The sequence below is a fragment of the Pseudoliparis swirei genome, chromosome 3 (assembly GCF_029220125.1).
Source record: "Pseudoliparis swirei isolate HS2019 ecotype Mariana Trench chromosome 3, NWPU_hadal_v1, whole genome shotgun sequence".
NCBI classification, from domain to species: Eukaryota; Metazoa; Chordata; class Actinopteri; order Perciformes; family Liparidae; genus Pseudoliparis; species Pseudoliparis swirei.
In genome coordinates, this window is record NC_079390.1 from 1,990,437 (window position 1) to 2,005,710 (window position 15,274).

Here is a 15,274-nt window from a genome sequence, read left to right on the forward strand (position 1 = left end):
TATTGAAATGCTGCTAAGGGGCATCATGGTGTACACCAGGGGTGGGCAAACTTTTTGACCTGCGGGCCACATTCGGTTCTAAAATGTGACAGAGGGGCCGGGCCAGGAGCATTTGGACACGCAATGTAATTTATTAAACCTGGAGATTGCGTCTGTTTTTTATACATTTCAATTTAAGGTGCAAAGTTAAAGTAATCAACATTTACTGGAAAGAGATCAATGGAATCACTTTCAACATTCAAAACAAATTACCCAACGAAATACTCAAGCTCAATAATTTCTAATTGTTTTAAACCCCGCAAAATAATGGACGGATTGTCCTGAGAGATAGACTGTATTAAATATCCTGCCTGCAGCAGAAACTAGAAAGGGGTCTTTAAAGTGAGGGCGATGCGGCGTCATCTAGTCAGCATGTGTATGAACCCGTCACAAACAGACTGACAGCGCTTTACTCGAGAAAATATGACCCTAAAGCTGACAATTGAAGTTCGATTTTAAAAATTATTCATATCTCTTCTGAAAACACACCTTTACTCATGTGGACGAACTGTTTTGGTGTTTGAAATTGGTTTACCAAAGGTCATAGGTTCACAAAAGCAGTGAAATATCTGAATACAATGCTAGATACATGTAATTGCACCTGTCCATCCTGGAGAGGGATCCTCCTCTGTTGTTCCTGATCCGATGTGAGGTCAAAGGTCAAAGGTCAGGGATGTCTATATGCACAGATTGTAAAGCACTCCGAGACAAATTTGTAATTTGTGAAATTGGGCTCTACAAATAAACTGAATTGAATAAATGAGGAAAACCAAATTTTGTATTAACGTTTTTTTCGTAAAAATGACACACATTCACCAAAATGATAAAGATGGGACTGAGAAATGACTTCATATTGCAGATAAAGTTGCATGGGGTGTGTGCAAATAAAAAATGACCATTACATTTTATTTATTTATAAATATACAAAAATAAAAATTCTACATTATATACATGTTGTGAAATAGAAAACAGAACACAACTATTGACAAACTATTTACAATATGGCTTCACTATAATAACATCATGTCATCGTGTCATGCTGGTGGTCCTCCGGGGCACGAGACCTCTCTGCTGGCCGGGCAGGTGGAGCTGCAGGCTGCGCTGCAGGCTGCGCTGCAGGCGCTGGTGAATCCTCTCTGTAAAATACAAGACTAGTCAGCACCGCGCACAAGTTACGGACACCGTGACACGTAACTTGTGGTAAAGACTCTTACCCGGTCCAAGTGGCTCTCTTCTGGCTGCGTGTTCCTCCTCGTGGCTCTGCAGCCCCTCCAGGCTCCGCGCTGCTCGGCAAAATCACTGCGGCTGTTTCTAAATGAGCTCCACCTGTGTGGTGGGCGGGTCCCTTGTGATTTACTGAGTGTTCATTGGTTGTTTTTTTCCGCAAAATGTTGACAGACAAACGGATTGACAAATCATGGTGAAGGGTTTTGTGTGACGAGTACTTTCCGCGCCAACGCACACCGGAAGTAAACAAAGTCGCGATTTGGACAAGTTCGGCGGGCCGGATTAAAAAGCCTAACGGGCCGGATGTGGCCCGCGGGCCGTAGTTTGCCCATGTCTGGTGTACACTGTACAGTCTTTTTAAGGTCATAGTTTGTCTCCCCCTAGTGGCCACTTCGAGGACCGCAGCTCCAGTAAATGCAGATGTCCTGAATTTAAAAGGCAAAGGAAAATAGCTGTACTGCTGACATAGTTCATCAAAATTAAACTCTCACACAACTCTTATTCCCCAACATATTTTTTTGCAATAATCACGGTTGTACTTTATGGCAGAATAATAGCCATCTGTTGTTATGTCTAAGTTTATAAAACAAGTGTTTTACAAGAACACAAATAGACATATAAGTGGTGACTAACTCCACTTTAGGAAGTTAAGATTCAGATGACAGGTGAGTCAAATAAAAGTTATCATCATGTAGTTTGGTTTCAGCAGCACTGGACAAAACCAGGCCCACTCATGATCGTCAGCAGTGTTGCCTTTAATCGGGTCCTGTCCACTGCTGCAATGTTGTGGTGAACGACCCACAATGATGTCACAGGAACAAGAAGCTGCCCTGCAGCATAATGACCTCTTAGTTCACATGCAGAGCTCTAGTTTCAGGCGTGGACTGGCCAGGGGAGCAGTCGGGTTAACAGACCGGCCTTGTTGGTAGATCAAGGCCATGTGGTCGAGTGGAGTGGCATCAGAACTAAAGCACCAGCTGCATTGTCGACGCGGCTGTGAAGCTGTGGTTAAACAGATGAACTGAGTTTAGAACTATGGCGTGTATAGCAATTTTTTTTTTATATGTGCACTCTATCTTCCTTTGAACTGCAAATGCTGCACAACAATTTCCCTAATACATTTTTTTTCTCTTAATCAAACAATAATTAGTATATTCAGAAATAACTTGTTCCTCCTTGTAGTAATGTTACCCTGCAATTAAAATGTGTAATGTTTATAGGGCCTCTCATATATATATATATAACAATTTATATATATAAAATAATAATTTAATGAATAATACATATCTTTTAATAACATTGTATATATATATATATTGTTATTTAAAAAAATATTATTTCTAAAAAATAAATATATATAATTATATATATTATAAATATGTATACAGGATAATTACATAAAAATAATAATGTATATATATATAACTTATAACTATTTTTAAAAACTAATATTTTTATATTTTATAAAAAATATTTCTAAAAATATTATAATTATAATATTATAATTATATATTTAAATTATTGTAAAAAATGTTATTCATAAAATAATTCTGTTTACAATATAGATATCAATTATATATATATATAATATTTTGTATAGATACATTGTTATTTTAAAATGTTTTATTTATAAAATAATTCTGTTTACAATATAGATATACATTGTATATATATATATATATAACTGTATTGTTATATATATATATAAATATGTATATATATACCGTATTTTTTGCACTATAGGCACAAAAAAAAGCCTTAATTTTCAAAAAAAACAGTGCGTGCTATAATCCGAAAACGCCGTATATATATATTTTTTTTTTTTTTTTACTGACCTGACCTTTTTTGTGTGTGTGGCAAGGGCGCTCACGGCGCGTCAAAAATGTTTTAGTACGACTTAAACAAAGCCGCAGCCGCCGCACCAGCAGCATTACGGCTACAGCGGCCAGCGCGGAGCGTAGTACATATACGAGGTCAGGAGGAACGCAGAACGACGCGACGTAGATGTGTTTATGTTGTTGTTTATTCAACAACAAAGAACGTTGGTGTGTGTTGGCGCCTGCGCCAAAACGACAACAAACAAACCGAAAACCCAAAAACTGCTCCGGGTCTGCTCCGGGGTCATAGTCGATCCGAACCACCACAACACACACACACAACACACAACACAACACCTGTCACTCACACGCCTCACAGCTACCAGCTCGTGAGACGTTCACTTACATCCGGACATAACATTTCCCAGTCCGTTACAATACTGTGCTTCACCATAATATGTGTGTGTTGTGTATATCCCAAAAAAATAGCTAATGAGGTTGGTAGTTATTGTGAATACGCTCATTAACGTTTGAATAATGTTGAGAATTATTGTGAACGCGTTTAATAAAGTTTGATCGACTGACTTATCTGACTGTTTTTTTCCGCTATAAATGAAAAAAGATCGAAAATAGACCATTCATTGACAGTGCGCCTTATAATCTAGTGCGCCCTATAGTGCAAAAAATACGGTATGTATATATATAATGTGTTGAAGGTATACTAAACAGTTACCACAATGTAATGTGACGTTAGGATGAGGACAATAAGTTAATAATGTAAAGTAATGCATTAAAAGAAAACGCAAAACACTCCCAGTGTCACGGGACACGTTCCGCTTTAATATGAACAATAGTTGACTTATTAACGGGGGAAGGCTCTGCAGCCTCAACGTTTCCTCGCACGAGGATCAGCGGCGCTCATTATCATATCCGCGGAGCTCTCCTCCCAGTCGGAGATCTCCGCCCCAGTCGTCTTGGACTTACAGCTCGGAGCCCGGATGCGCCGCCATGCCGCCTCTATCCGCGAGTGGAACCGTGTCTCCGCCAACCGGCCTGACGCTGGGCGCCTAAACGAGCGAGTTTCAGCCGGAAGAAAAGTCTCGACGAGCCCCGCTGGAGGAAGACCGAGGAGCCGTTAGACCGCTGGACGGGACCCGCGTCGGGTCATATCGCTCGCGCGCTCGCTCGCCCGCCGACCGTTGTGTTGATAGCGCCTACTCGAGTGCTAAGCTAACGTTAGCTGCGAGCTCGAGCGCGAGAGAGAGAGAGAGAGTGCGCACGCGCGGTAGTGACAGTCCAGCCGGAGGCGGGGAGAGCCGAGAGGTGAGACTGTTACTTTGATGGTGACTACACTGTTGACTGCGTATATAGGTGGCCATCTGCGAGAGAGGAGGAGGACCACTTTACGTACAATGTGACTCGCGTATTTTTATTTTATTTTTCAAAAAAGAGGGAGAAAAGCGGAAAGCGGAGCGTAGGTGGGTACTTGAAGGAGGGTCTTTGTATTTATTTTTGGGTCCGGACGTTGAGGCGACGTTCGAGTGTGCTGGCCCCCGCGAGAGGAGCTAGGAGCTAGCTAAATAACTGTCCAACACACGGGGGGTGGTGGTGGTGAAGGGGGCGGGGCTTAACTTTTCATGTCAGTAACGTAAACCGCTGAAGAAGTGAGCAGACACCGCCTCAGGTGACATCATTAAATGGTGTAACTAGAACGGGCACTAGGTAGAGCGCATACCGTCGCATATCACAAGATTGGGCATTGAATTATGAACATTTTGGCATTAGTTGCATGCCAATTGGATAAAAATTGACCGCGCTATGGTAAAAAAAAGATGTTGACCTTTTCATGACCTTGACCTTTGACCCGATCAAGCCCAAAATCTAATCAAATGGTCCCCGGATAATAACCAATCATCCCACCAAATTTCATGCGATTCGGTTTAATACTTTTTGAGTTATGCGAGTAACACGCATACAAATAAATAAATACACGGCGATCAAAACATAACCTTCCGCATTTTCAATGTGAAGGTAATAATGGCGGTGACGTGAGACCCGACCGACTTTAGTGATTCTTCCAGCGGTAAGTTGTGAGGGGCCATTTGGTGCTTCCTCCTCTTGACCACAACGTGCACTGCAGCTGACCTCTCATTTTTAAATTTGAGAATCTCCATATTCAAGTAGTATGTATATGTGAAACTACACTTTAAAGGATTCATTTCTTGACTGATATTTTTTTTTATGTGACTTTCAGATCCAGAAAAAGAAAAATAATCCATTCCATGTCTGCATCGGCCCTGACGACCAGTGGAGATGTCTGTTGACGAGGACACTGTAAAAACCGGCAGTCCGCACGCCAGCGCCGCTTCATCCCTGCAGCTCTCGGATTGCGCCGGAGGTTACGGCGACATATCCGCGATGGTGGAGGGCACGGCGGCCACCCCCGCTCTCGCGGCCGCTTGTCCGGCGTCGGGCGCCGAAGCCTCGCCGAAACGCTCCGGCGGCGCGACCGACGCGCTCGGCGGCTCGGACGGCGCCGCCACCGCCGCGAGGGGAGCCGCCGCCGCCGCGGGGAACGAGAATAACGTCAATCGCAGGAACAGCTTTCACCATTCCAAACAACCGCAGCAGACGAAGCTGGCGAAGCGCCGCAACACGACGAACCCGAGCTTCAAGCACCTGACGTCCGGCAAGAGGAGGCGGAGGGCCAACTCCGAGAGCGACTCCGTGCTGCCCACCAACTTCCTCCTGGGCGGGAACATTTTCGACCCGCTGAACCTCAACAGCCTGCTGGACGAGGAGGTCAACAGGGCGCTCAACGCCGAGACGCCCAAGTCCTCGCCGCTGCCGGCGAAGAGTCGAGACCCCGTGGAGATCCTCATCCCCAGAGACATCACGGATCCGCTGAACCTGAACAGCGGGATCGCCGACGGCAGCTTCATGGTGTCGCCCTTCAAGAGCGGCGGCAGGAGGAGACACCGCAACAGACACCACGGAGGAGGCGGAGGAGGAGGCGGCGGAGGAGGCGGCGGAGGAGGAGGAGGAGGCGGCGGAGGAGGAGGGAGTGGCGGCGGTGGAAGTGGGATTTCAACCGCACAGGTAAACCTCTCAGAATCAGGAAAAGGTGAGGTGAAAGCGAGCACCTCCACGCCACTTCCAGGTCTTTTATCCTCGTGCTCTGCACTCGATGTCTCCAAAGAGTCCGGCGGCGTCTCCGGCGTCGCGGAGGATTCCCGCGAGCGCCCGGCCGACTGCAAGGAGGAGACGGCGTCCGCGTCTCTCGAGGAGTCCGCTTCCTCCGCGTCGGGGGCGGCGGCCAACCAGCACGCGGGCCGACGCAGGCGAAGGCGCAACTCTGGTAAAACGGAGACGCCCGCGAGCCACTCCACGCCCGTCGGGAAGACGCCGGGATGCGGATTCTCTCAGCCCTTCCGCACGCCGAGGAGCGGTCAGAAGAGCGTCCCGGGAGGTCGCCAGCAGCCCCTCAACAAGGCGAAGGAGCAGCAGAAGAAGAAGTTTCAGTACGGCAACTACAACAAGTATTACGGCTACCGCAACCCGGGCGCCAGCGAGGACGCGCGGGTCCGCCTGCTTCGCCCGGAGTGGTTCGAGGGGAAAGACGTCCTGGATCTGGGGTGCAACTCGGGCCACCTGACGCTCTACATCGCCAAGACGCTCCGACCGGCCCGCATCCTGGGCCTGGACATCGACGGCGGGCTGGTCCACGCGGCCCGGAAGAACATCCGGCACTACCTGTCCGAGGTGCAGACCCAGAAGGCCCGGCACCTGCAGCGGGAGAAGAAGAGCGGCGGGCGGGGCGAGGGGAACGGCGGCGAGGAAAACGGGAAAACGGCGGAGAGAGGAGGAGGAGGAGGAAGCGGTTCTGCAGAGGCCGGAAATGACAACGGCGGCGAGGCGGAGGAAGCGGAGCGGGCGGACGGCGAGGAGACTCACGCCGGGAGCTGCTCCTTCCCCGTGTCCCTGCGGATCTCCAGGGGCCCCATCGCCGCGCCGCCGCTGACGGAGGCGTCCACGCCGCGGCCCGGAGAGTTCCCCTCTAACGTGTCCTTCGTCAAGGTGAGACGGCGTCGGATTACACGGGGTTCGTACGGAAAACCTGGAAAAGTCATGGCATTTTAAAATGGTCATTTCCAGGCCTGGAAAAGTCATGGAAAAAACTAAAATCATAAAAGTTTTGGAAAAGTCAAGGAAATTTGTTATAATCACGTGTTCATTTACACCGAGTTTGAAATAATTAATGTTTTTTAAAGAAAGACGCTCAAAATGTAAGCCGGCGTACGCTCTCGATACGCTACATTTTCTAAAATGTTCATGTTTATACCGAGATTTCAGTTTGGTCATGGAAATTTGGTTAAAAGTCCTGGAAATCCATCGGTCAAAATGTGTAAGAACCCTGATTATAGTGGAAAGATACGACATTAGTTCACAGTTAGCCACGTACTGCATTAAGCCGACATCGTCTACACCAGGGGCGTCAAACTCGTGTTCACCGCGGGCCAAATCGGCATCATGGCCGCCCTCTTAAAGGGCCGGAAACACTTTATAAACTCCTCGAACATATATCGTTAAATATTTGCATTTGAGTGTAGAAATATTGTACGTATGGTAACGTCTCTAATATTATAACAGAAATCCAATTAATCTTAAACCTTCAAAATAAAAGCACGGGATATTTTTCTTCAATTTCTTATAGAAAAGGTGATCACGTGTCTTTTTAAAGCCGCCAGGGGCCACACTCTGAGGTCTGACAAGAGGACTCGGCGTAAAACTGTGCGGTGAAATATTCTCCCTGGAATCAGTTGCTGGTGATAATTGTCTTGCCTCTAGATCAACTATTTTATTACTATTCTGCACGGTCAGTTTAAATACTGTGTGTCTTATCTGGACAACAAACAGATGGTTTTATTTTAACATTTTTCAATTACATGCAAGTTAGCATTGTGTGTGAATAGATGAAATATATCCAGTATATCCTCGGCACATTCCACAACTCTTTTGTTGTTTTTAATATATTTTGGATATAATATAAACCTAGAAATATTTATTACAGTTGAATGAAATTGTTTTTTTTCTTCTTCTGCTCCCAGTCAAAAGGACTCAGGCCTCTTTATGAGTTAAGACAAAATGTATAAAGCAATTTATCAGTTTCATTCTCTGAATTGCTTCAATTGATCTTCACTTGTGGAGGGAATCCCCACTAGTTGGTCCACTTTTATGTTTTTTTGTCAGTCGCTAACTTTTCCCCGAAGCTGCCAGTGATTTTAACTTAAAGTTGGAGTAAAGCAGTAAAGAGGAAGCTCTCTGATGTTGCAATGCGTCTGGAAGCATTTATTAAGCAGTCGGTGCCCCCCCCCCCCCCCCCCCACGGCTTAATATTTGACGGCTTTTCTCTTAAAAATGAAAATGTTTTAAATATTGTTCTCCTTTCAGTGTGTCCACTCCACTGGCCTCGTGCCTCTTTAGGTGTAGGCAGCTACATGAATGAATGAGATGCAGACACCGTCCTGTTCCTGAATGAAATCGATAAACGCCTCCTCCTCCTAGCAGCATTAGAGATACTGGCGGCGCGGCACAGAGCTTATCTTTTAAATGAGTGAAACGTCTCAAGACGGCCGCCTCGGCACCCCTCCCCCCCACCGGCCTGCACGACGAGCCGGACTTAAAGGAGACGTGTCATGCTGCCTCATATTTGTTTGACGAGTCTACCGTGGTATCCAGGCTGACCTTTTGACCCCTCCTGAGGCCGAAGGGTTAAGAATATCACAACGATATGCGTAACTGAAGCATAGAATGTGTGGATTTGCCCATTAGGATTAATTGCTCTGATGCTAATTAACAATCAGAAAGACAATGGATTCTTCTGTAGAGCTTTTCTTACTCTACTGGATGTTTCCTTTGACGTGTCCTTGAATTCGACCCCTATTTATAACACATGTGTCCATTCAAGTCCGTGTTTTCATCATCAAACCTCTTTTTTTGTGTCTTCTTTCAGGCCAATTACGTCCTGGAGAACGATAATCTTCTGGTGACCCAGCGGCCGGAGTATGACGTCATCATGTGCCTGAGCGTCACCAAGTGGGTCCACCTGAACTGGGGCGACTGCGGCCTCAAGCGGCTCTTCAAGAGGGTCTACAGCCACCTCCGCCCCGGGGGCATCTTCATCCTGGAGCCGCAGCCCTGGGACTCCTACGTGAGGAGGAAGAAGCTCACGGTGAGAACGTGAAAGATGGCCAAGGCTGATCACGCAAACCGGGACCTTTCCGGGTTCGTACGGTCCTGGAAAACCTGGGAACGTCCTGGTAAAATGGTTCTTGAAAAGTCCTGGCGGGGGAAAATATCCTAAAAGATTTGGAAATGTGTGATATTCATATGTTGAATATGAGTATATGAGTTAAATTAGGAAGATGTGTCGACTACTGGTATTGGTACTGTTAGGAGTACTGGTGGGAGTACTGGTAGTAGTACTGGTGGGAGTACTGGTAGTAGTACTGGTAGTAGTACTGGTAGTAGTACTGGTAGTAGTACTGGTAGTAGTACTGGTAGTAGTACTGGTAGGAGTACTGGTAGTAGTACTGGTAGTAGTACTGGTGGGACTACTGGTAGTAGTACTGGTCGTAGTACTGGTGGGAGTACTAGTAGTAGTACTGGTCGTAGTACTGGTAGTAGTCCTGGTAGTAGTACTTGTGGGAGTACTGGTAGTCCCGTTAGTTGTTAGCCAAACACCATCTCAAACAACAAAAATGAGTAAACTGGTTCATTTTCATGGAAAACCTGGAAACGTCCTGGCATTTTTAAATGTTTTTTTCCAGGCCTGAAAAGTCCTTTGAAAAAATGTAATCACAAAAGTTTTGGAAAAGTCATGAAAATGTTGTTATAATCATGTTTATTTACGCTGAGTTTTAAATAATTAATATGCTTTTTAAAAGAAAGACGCTCTAAATATAAGCCGGCATACGCTCTTTCATAATTGCACATTTTTCTCGCTTTTTCATGTGTGCACAGAGATTAAAAAATGTTTTGGGTCATGGAAATTTGGTTTAATGTCCTGGTCACCCATTGGTCGACACGTGTGTGAACCTGCTTTTGGAACAACGCTCATATACGTCGGGTACGAGTGATTTTTAAAGCCTGGTTGAATTATAATACACGTTTTCTTTTAATTTATACAGGATGAAATCGGAAAGAATTTTCACGACATCCGCCTCAAACCAGACCAGTTTTCATGGTACCTCACCACGGAGGTGGGCTTCACCAGCGCCGAGTTCCTCGGGGCCCCCAAGTGTTCAATTCGAGGTAATTCACTCGTTCTGAGAGCCGACGTACTCGCCGCGTCTCATTCGCCACGTGATCTTGACGCCAGTTTCTAACTTTCTTTTCCAGGTTTTCAGAGGCCAATCTACTTGTTTCACAAATGACGGCTCCTGCCTTGAAGATCACGGAATGTGAGTAGCCCACGGCGCCACACACATGCATACGAGCCAGCCCCCCCCCCCCCCACCGGACTGCAACGAGTCATCCGGACTCCTCCGCCGTTGCTCCTCCAGCTTTTCAGACGCTGAGGATGACATTTCGAGAGAAAAAAAAGGAGAATGGGACCAAAAAAGTGGAGTTTAATTTTTCTAAACGACGAAGAGGCGCCTGTTTAAAAACCTCTCAAACCGTACGGACTGAACTGGGGCGAGACTCCGCCCGGTCGAACCCGGAGCCGGACGACCGGAAGACGTGCCCATCCCATCATTTCCTCGGACTAGCCGCTTGCTAACGGCGCTTCTTTTTTTTCTTCTGCCGCGTGCGTTTGCACACACAAAAATCGCGATATATCTTTTTACTTTAATAACTTTGTTCCGTGCCACCGCCACATCACAATATACGTTATATCCACATGAGGGTCGGGGGGGCGATGGGGCGGACGTTTTTTCCCCCCCAACTGTCCAGCGTCACCGCTTCCTCCGGCGGTGACGGTGTTTTTGCTCCGTTAGCTCCACGCGGTCAAACCGCGCGGCGCCCTCCAACAACCGGAGCCACGCTAGAGCGTGCGTCGCGTGGCTCTCGCCATCCCAACGACAGTAGACGCCGTGTACGCGAGCTCTCCGTGGTTAAATATCTGCATCATGTCTGAAGCCTTGAATCCCGTTGTATGGATTCACAGTTTGGGGAATTTTTTAACGGTCAAACAAATTCCACCGGGCACAAAGATTCGGCCCGTTGCTCGTCGCCGATGTGTTCGTCTCATCTTCCGACCCTGATGTACGTTTTGTTTTTGCCGTTATTTTTTTTTTGTTGCAAAATAGGCCTCTGAGCTGAATTCCCTTAAAGCCGTCTCCGTTGTAAAGTCCACATTCTGATGAAAAACGTCCTAAATCGCACAAACCCGAGACGCTGCTCGGCGGCTCAACGCGAGCGCTGAAGACGGGGAGAACGCTGCGCTCCAAACAGCCCGAAACGTCTCGTGACAAAGCGCACGGATACCAAACGCGTTATCAAAGTTATCAAATATTACAATCTGTTGTTATCGCCTCGTACAGCTGCAACGAAATAATGACGTTTTAGCAGGAAGATATACTTTTAGTTGTGCCTCTAAAAAGCTGACATCGGCTAAATAAAAGTTCAAAATCACAGCGATGCGTTATTCCATGATGTCGTTTTTTCGGCTGTTTTGAGTGTAAACTTGAGTTTTCGAAAGCAGCAAATCACTCCCGGGTCCTCGAGGCTCGAGGTAAATCGGCCCAACGTCTCTTTTGCAAAAGTGAATCTGTCGCATGCAGTGATTTACGTAGTTCTTTTAATAACAGTAAAGCCATAGCCCGACCTTCACATGTCATTCACAACGTCAACAACAACCCGAGAGCGTAATTAAATGTAAAATATAAGATGGGAGAACTGCGACGGGGTCACGAGGTCGTCCCTCGTGGACCAACATCCAAACGGCATCGGAATCACTTTCTAACGTTTTTTTTTTTTTTTGTATATCCATACGATCTTTATCAAAATGTAAAAATATCAACACGCTGTTTGTCGTGAAGCGTCGCCAAAATATTTTCTGGGTCTTCTGCTTCTTGGATCCGACCAAACATCCTCCTTTTTATTGAGAGCGGCTCCATCGCAGCGTTTCGGAGATGTTTCTATTTTAGTAAGTGATCGATGTAAATATGTTGGCAAAGATTTGTTTTAATGTCGTCGATATTAACTTCATAACTGCTTTTTGTTCTTTTCCAGTGGATGTTGTTGTTTGTTTTTCTTCTTCTTTTTTTTTTTAATGTTCGCTGCCAATTTGTGAGTTAGTGAGTTTTTGTAGTAGACGGCCCGCCGACCCGAGCTCGGTCACCACGCGCGGGAAATGTACATTGCAAAGTTCTGCCGTGTTTTGCTTCGTTCTGTCCTGGCAGGCACACGGATTGTTAGATTGGCTCTTTATTTTTTTATAAACAGTTTGAAAGGAGCGTCGTTGTTGTCGTTGCACTCTTCTTTCACTTCCTTTGACATCGCGTGGAGATTTAAAAACAAGATTTGATTTCTTGTGGAACACTTTAACCTTTGAAACGAAGCGTCGGGTCGGACACACGGCACCACATCTCTCCAGATAATCAGTTTCTCTGGCTGATCATTAGATAATTGCTAAACGATTTCCTTATTGAGTATTATATCTGGGAAACAACATTTTTAATAGCTTGTTTGTGCTTTGCCACCAATGTGAAAGATTGCACCTTTCTGTACCGTCAGATTTTAAACTAATATATATATATTAATTTATATTTTTATATATAAATTTATATAAATATACTTATATTTATATAAATATATTTATACAAGTATATATTTATTTATATAAATATATTTATACAAGTATATATTTATTTATATAAATATATTTATATAAATACATATTTATATATATATAATGAATATTTATATGTGTTTATATCTAAAAATATATTTATATTAAAAAATATATACATATTTATATAAATAAAAAAATACATATATTTATATTTATTTATATAGTTGACCTCTAACAGAGATCCTTCCCAACCTGCCGGGCTTGCGAGCGTCCGCCAGTCAGAACCGTCACGGCGGTCGAAGTGCGAGACGTTCCTCCTACTTCCTGGACCCGAGAGCACGAGGAGGTTCTTCCCGCTGGGAGCCCGCTCAACTCCAAAGGTTAAAGGTCGTTTTAGAAAATGTTCTTTGCGTTGGCAAAGAGTCACTAATGATCTAAACCGTGAAAGAATCCTGCAGCGCGGTGGACCGGTGGGTTCAGGGCGAGTCTGGATTCATGAGACTATTTTTGTCTTTATGGTTGAACTTCCCGGTGAGGTGGAAATACTTTTATTTTGTAGACTTTTAAAAAAATCTCTCCATCCTGTCGTAACTTTCTCATTTGAGTCGTCGGCTTTGTGAAGACGGACTCCTGTAAACGGGTTGGTGGTGGTGTAGTTACGCTGCTCACTGCCATTCCACTGATGACCACAAGGGGCACGACGCAGCGGCCGGTGTTCACGAGCCGCCTCCAGGCCTTTCCCCACCTCCTGCCATCGGCCATGTTTGAAAGATGGAGTCAGGTTGGCTGCTCGATGTATTTAAACCACGGTGAGTGTCTTGGTTTTCAGAGTGTCATTTCATAATAAAATGACACGAAACGAAGCCATGAAAGACATTTCAGGGTTCAGGAAAACCTGGAAAAGTCCTGGCATTTAAATGGTTATTTCCAGGCCTGAAAAGGTCCTTGAACAAAAATGTAATCCCAAAAGTTTTGGAAAAGTCATGGAAATGTTGTTATATTCATATCTTCATTTACACTGAGTTTTAAAAAATGAATATGTTTTCAAAAGAGAGACATACGCTCTTTCATACTCGCAGTGCAAATTTAGTGTTAAACAATAGATTAGATTAAAAGAATAAACATGTATATAAATGTTTCTTCCTTTAATCTAACTATTGTGTCGTATTCATTTGAGTCATTTAAGGTTATATACTGTGTACTTGTGAATCCTCTTTGTTATTTTAAATATGACATTTTCTCACTTCATGTCTGCACAGAGATTACCAAAATGTTTGGTCATGGAAATTTGAATTTAAATAATTACTGTAATTGGGGTGGTATATTTCATGATTATTATCCTATTAACTTTGTGTCAGAGGTCAGCAGGTCCGTCTTTCAATCGGGGGGTCGGTGGTTCAATCCCCGCCCTAGTCCACGTGTCCTTGAGCAAGACACTTAACCCTGAGTTAGTCACTTTGGATAAAAACATAAACTAAATGTAATATAATTTAATTTAAGATAATTTAATATAATGTAATTTAATATAATTTAATTTAATATAATATTATTTAATACAATATAATATAATGGCCACAAACCGAAACATCAGTCGATTTATTTTTCATGCGTTTATTGGCCACACTTCATCATTTCAGAACCGACGGTTCACGAAGCTTTGATGTTCTTAAATGTGAAACACGGGATCAGATTCCCTCGATGATGGACCCACCAGCGGCTGCAGACCCAACTAAACGCACAAAGTCCACTTCAGGACCGCTCCCCGGCAGACTCCACCGCAGGGCCGACGTCCGAGCTGCCGGGCGCTCCGACCGCACAGCACCTGAGAGCGAGCGCAGCGGTCACTCCTCACGCCGTGCGCTCCTCGCCAGGAGGCGCTGGTCTCACCTGTGTCTCGGAGGGCAGCCGTGACGACCGGCGACGCTCTCCCTGGCGAAGCAGAACCGTCTGCAGAGTCCTCCAGACCCGCAGGTCCAGGACTGCGGGTCTGGATCATTGCTTATCTAACTGAGTTAACTTTTCAAATATTGGACGTCATCTCCATTTAAATGACTGAATGGTGAAGAAAACTTTAAAGTTGTGATGATGTCATTTTGTTTGACTTCTCCTCAGAGCCACGCAAAATGAAACAACAACAACAACAACCTCCTCCAGTGGAGGCTGAGCATTCGCTTCAAATGGTGATTTTCTTTGCTCACCCTCCCCGACCGCCAGCATCAGGAGAACCACGAGGAGAACCGAGCTCAGTCTCTTCATGTTTGGGTACCAATCGTCTCTCAGACGGTTGTTGACGGGCTGCATTTATACAGCATGTCGCACCACGAGGGGGAGGAGTCACAGCCACAATAACAAAGACTGCATGAGGCAGTCTGAGGCCAGGAGGACGAGCAGC

The 15,274-nt window shown here is 45.2% G+C and overlaps 2 protein-coding genes across 3 annotated transcripts; one reads left to right on the forward strand and one right to left on the reverse strand.

The window, feature by feature from the left end:
* The first annotated feature begins 3,908 nt into the window (after positions 1-3,908).
* On the forward strand, positions 3,909-12,544 carry mepcea (methylphosphate capping enzyme a). Of its 2 annotated transcripts, none has more exons than XM_056411581.1 (5): positions 3,909-4,406; positions 5,338-7,160; positions 9,097-9,315; positions 10,274-10,397; positions 10,485-12,544. In XM_056411581.1, exons 2-5 carry the CDS (start codon positions 5,397-5,399, stop codon positions 10,517-10,519), a joined length of 2,142 nt encoding a protein of 713 aa, XP_056267556.1. In that variant the 5' UTR covers positions 3,909-4,406; positions 5,338-5,396; the 3' UTR covers positions 10,520-12,544. The 2 variants fall into 2 exon arrangements, with proteins under 2 accessions (XP_056267556.1, XP_056267557.1); XM_056411582.1 differs by lacking the exon at positions 3,909-4,406 and adding an exon at positions 4,425-4,561.
* A 2,221-nt stretch (positions 12,545-14,765) lies between these two features.
* Positions 14,766-15,138, reverse strand: defbl2 (defensin, beta-like 2). Its single transcript, XM_056411487.1, has 2 exons — positions 15,077-15,138; positions 14,766-14,880 (listed from the first exon to the last, which is right to left on the reverse strand). Exons 1-2 carry the CDS (start codon positions 15,136-15,138, stop codon positions 14,766-14,768), a joined length of 177 nt encoding a protein of 58 aa, XP_056267462.1.
* Positions 15,139-15,274: the final 136 nt, after the last annotated feature.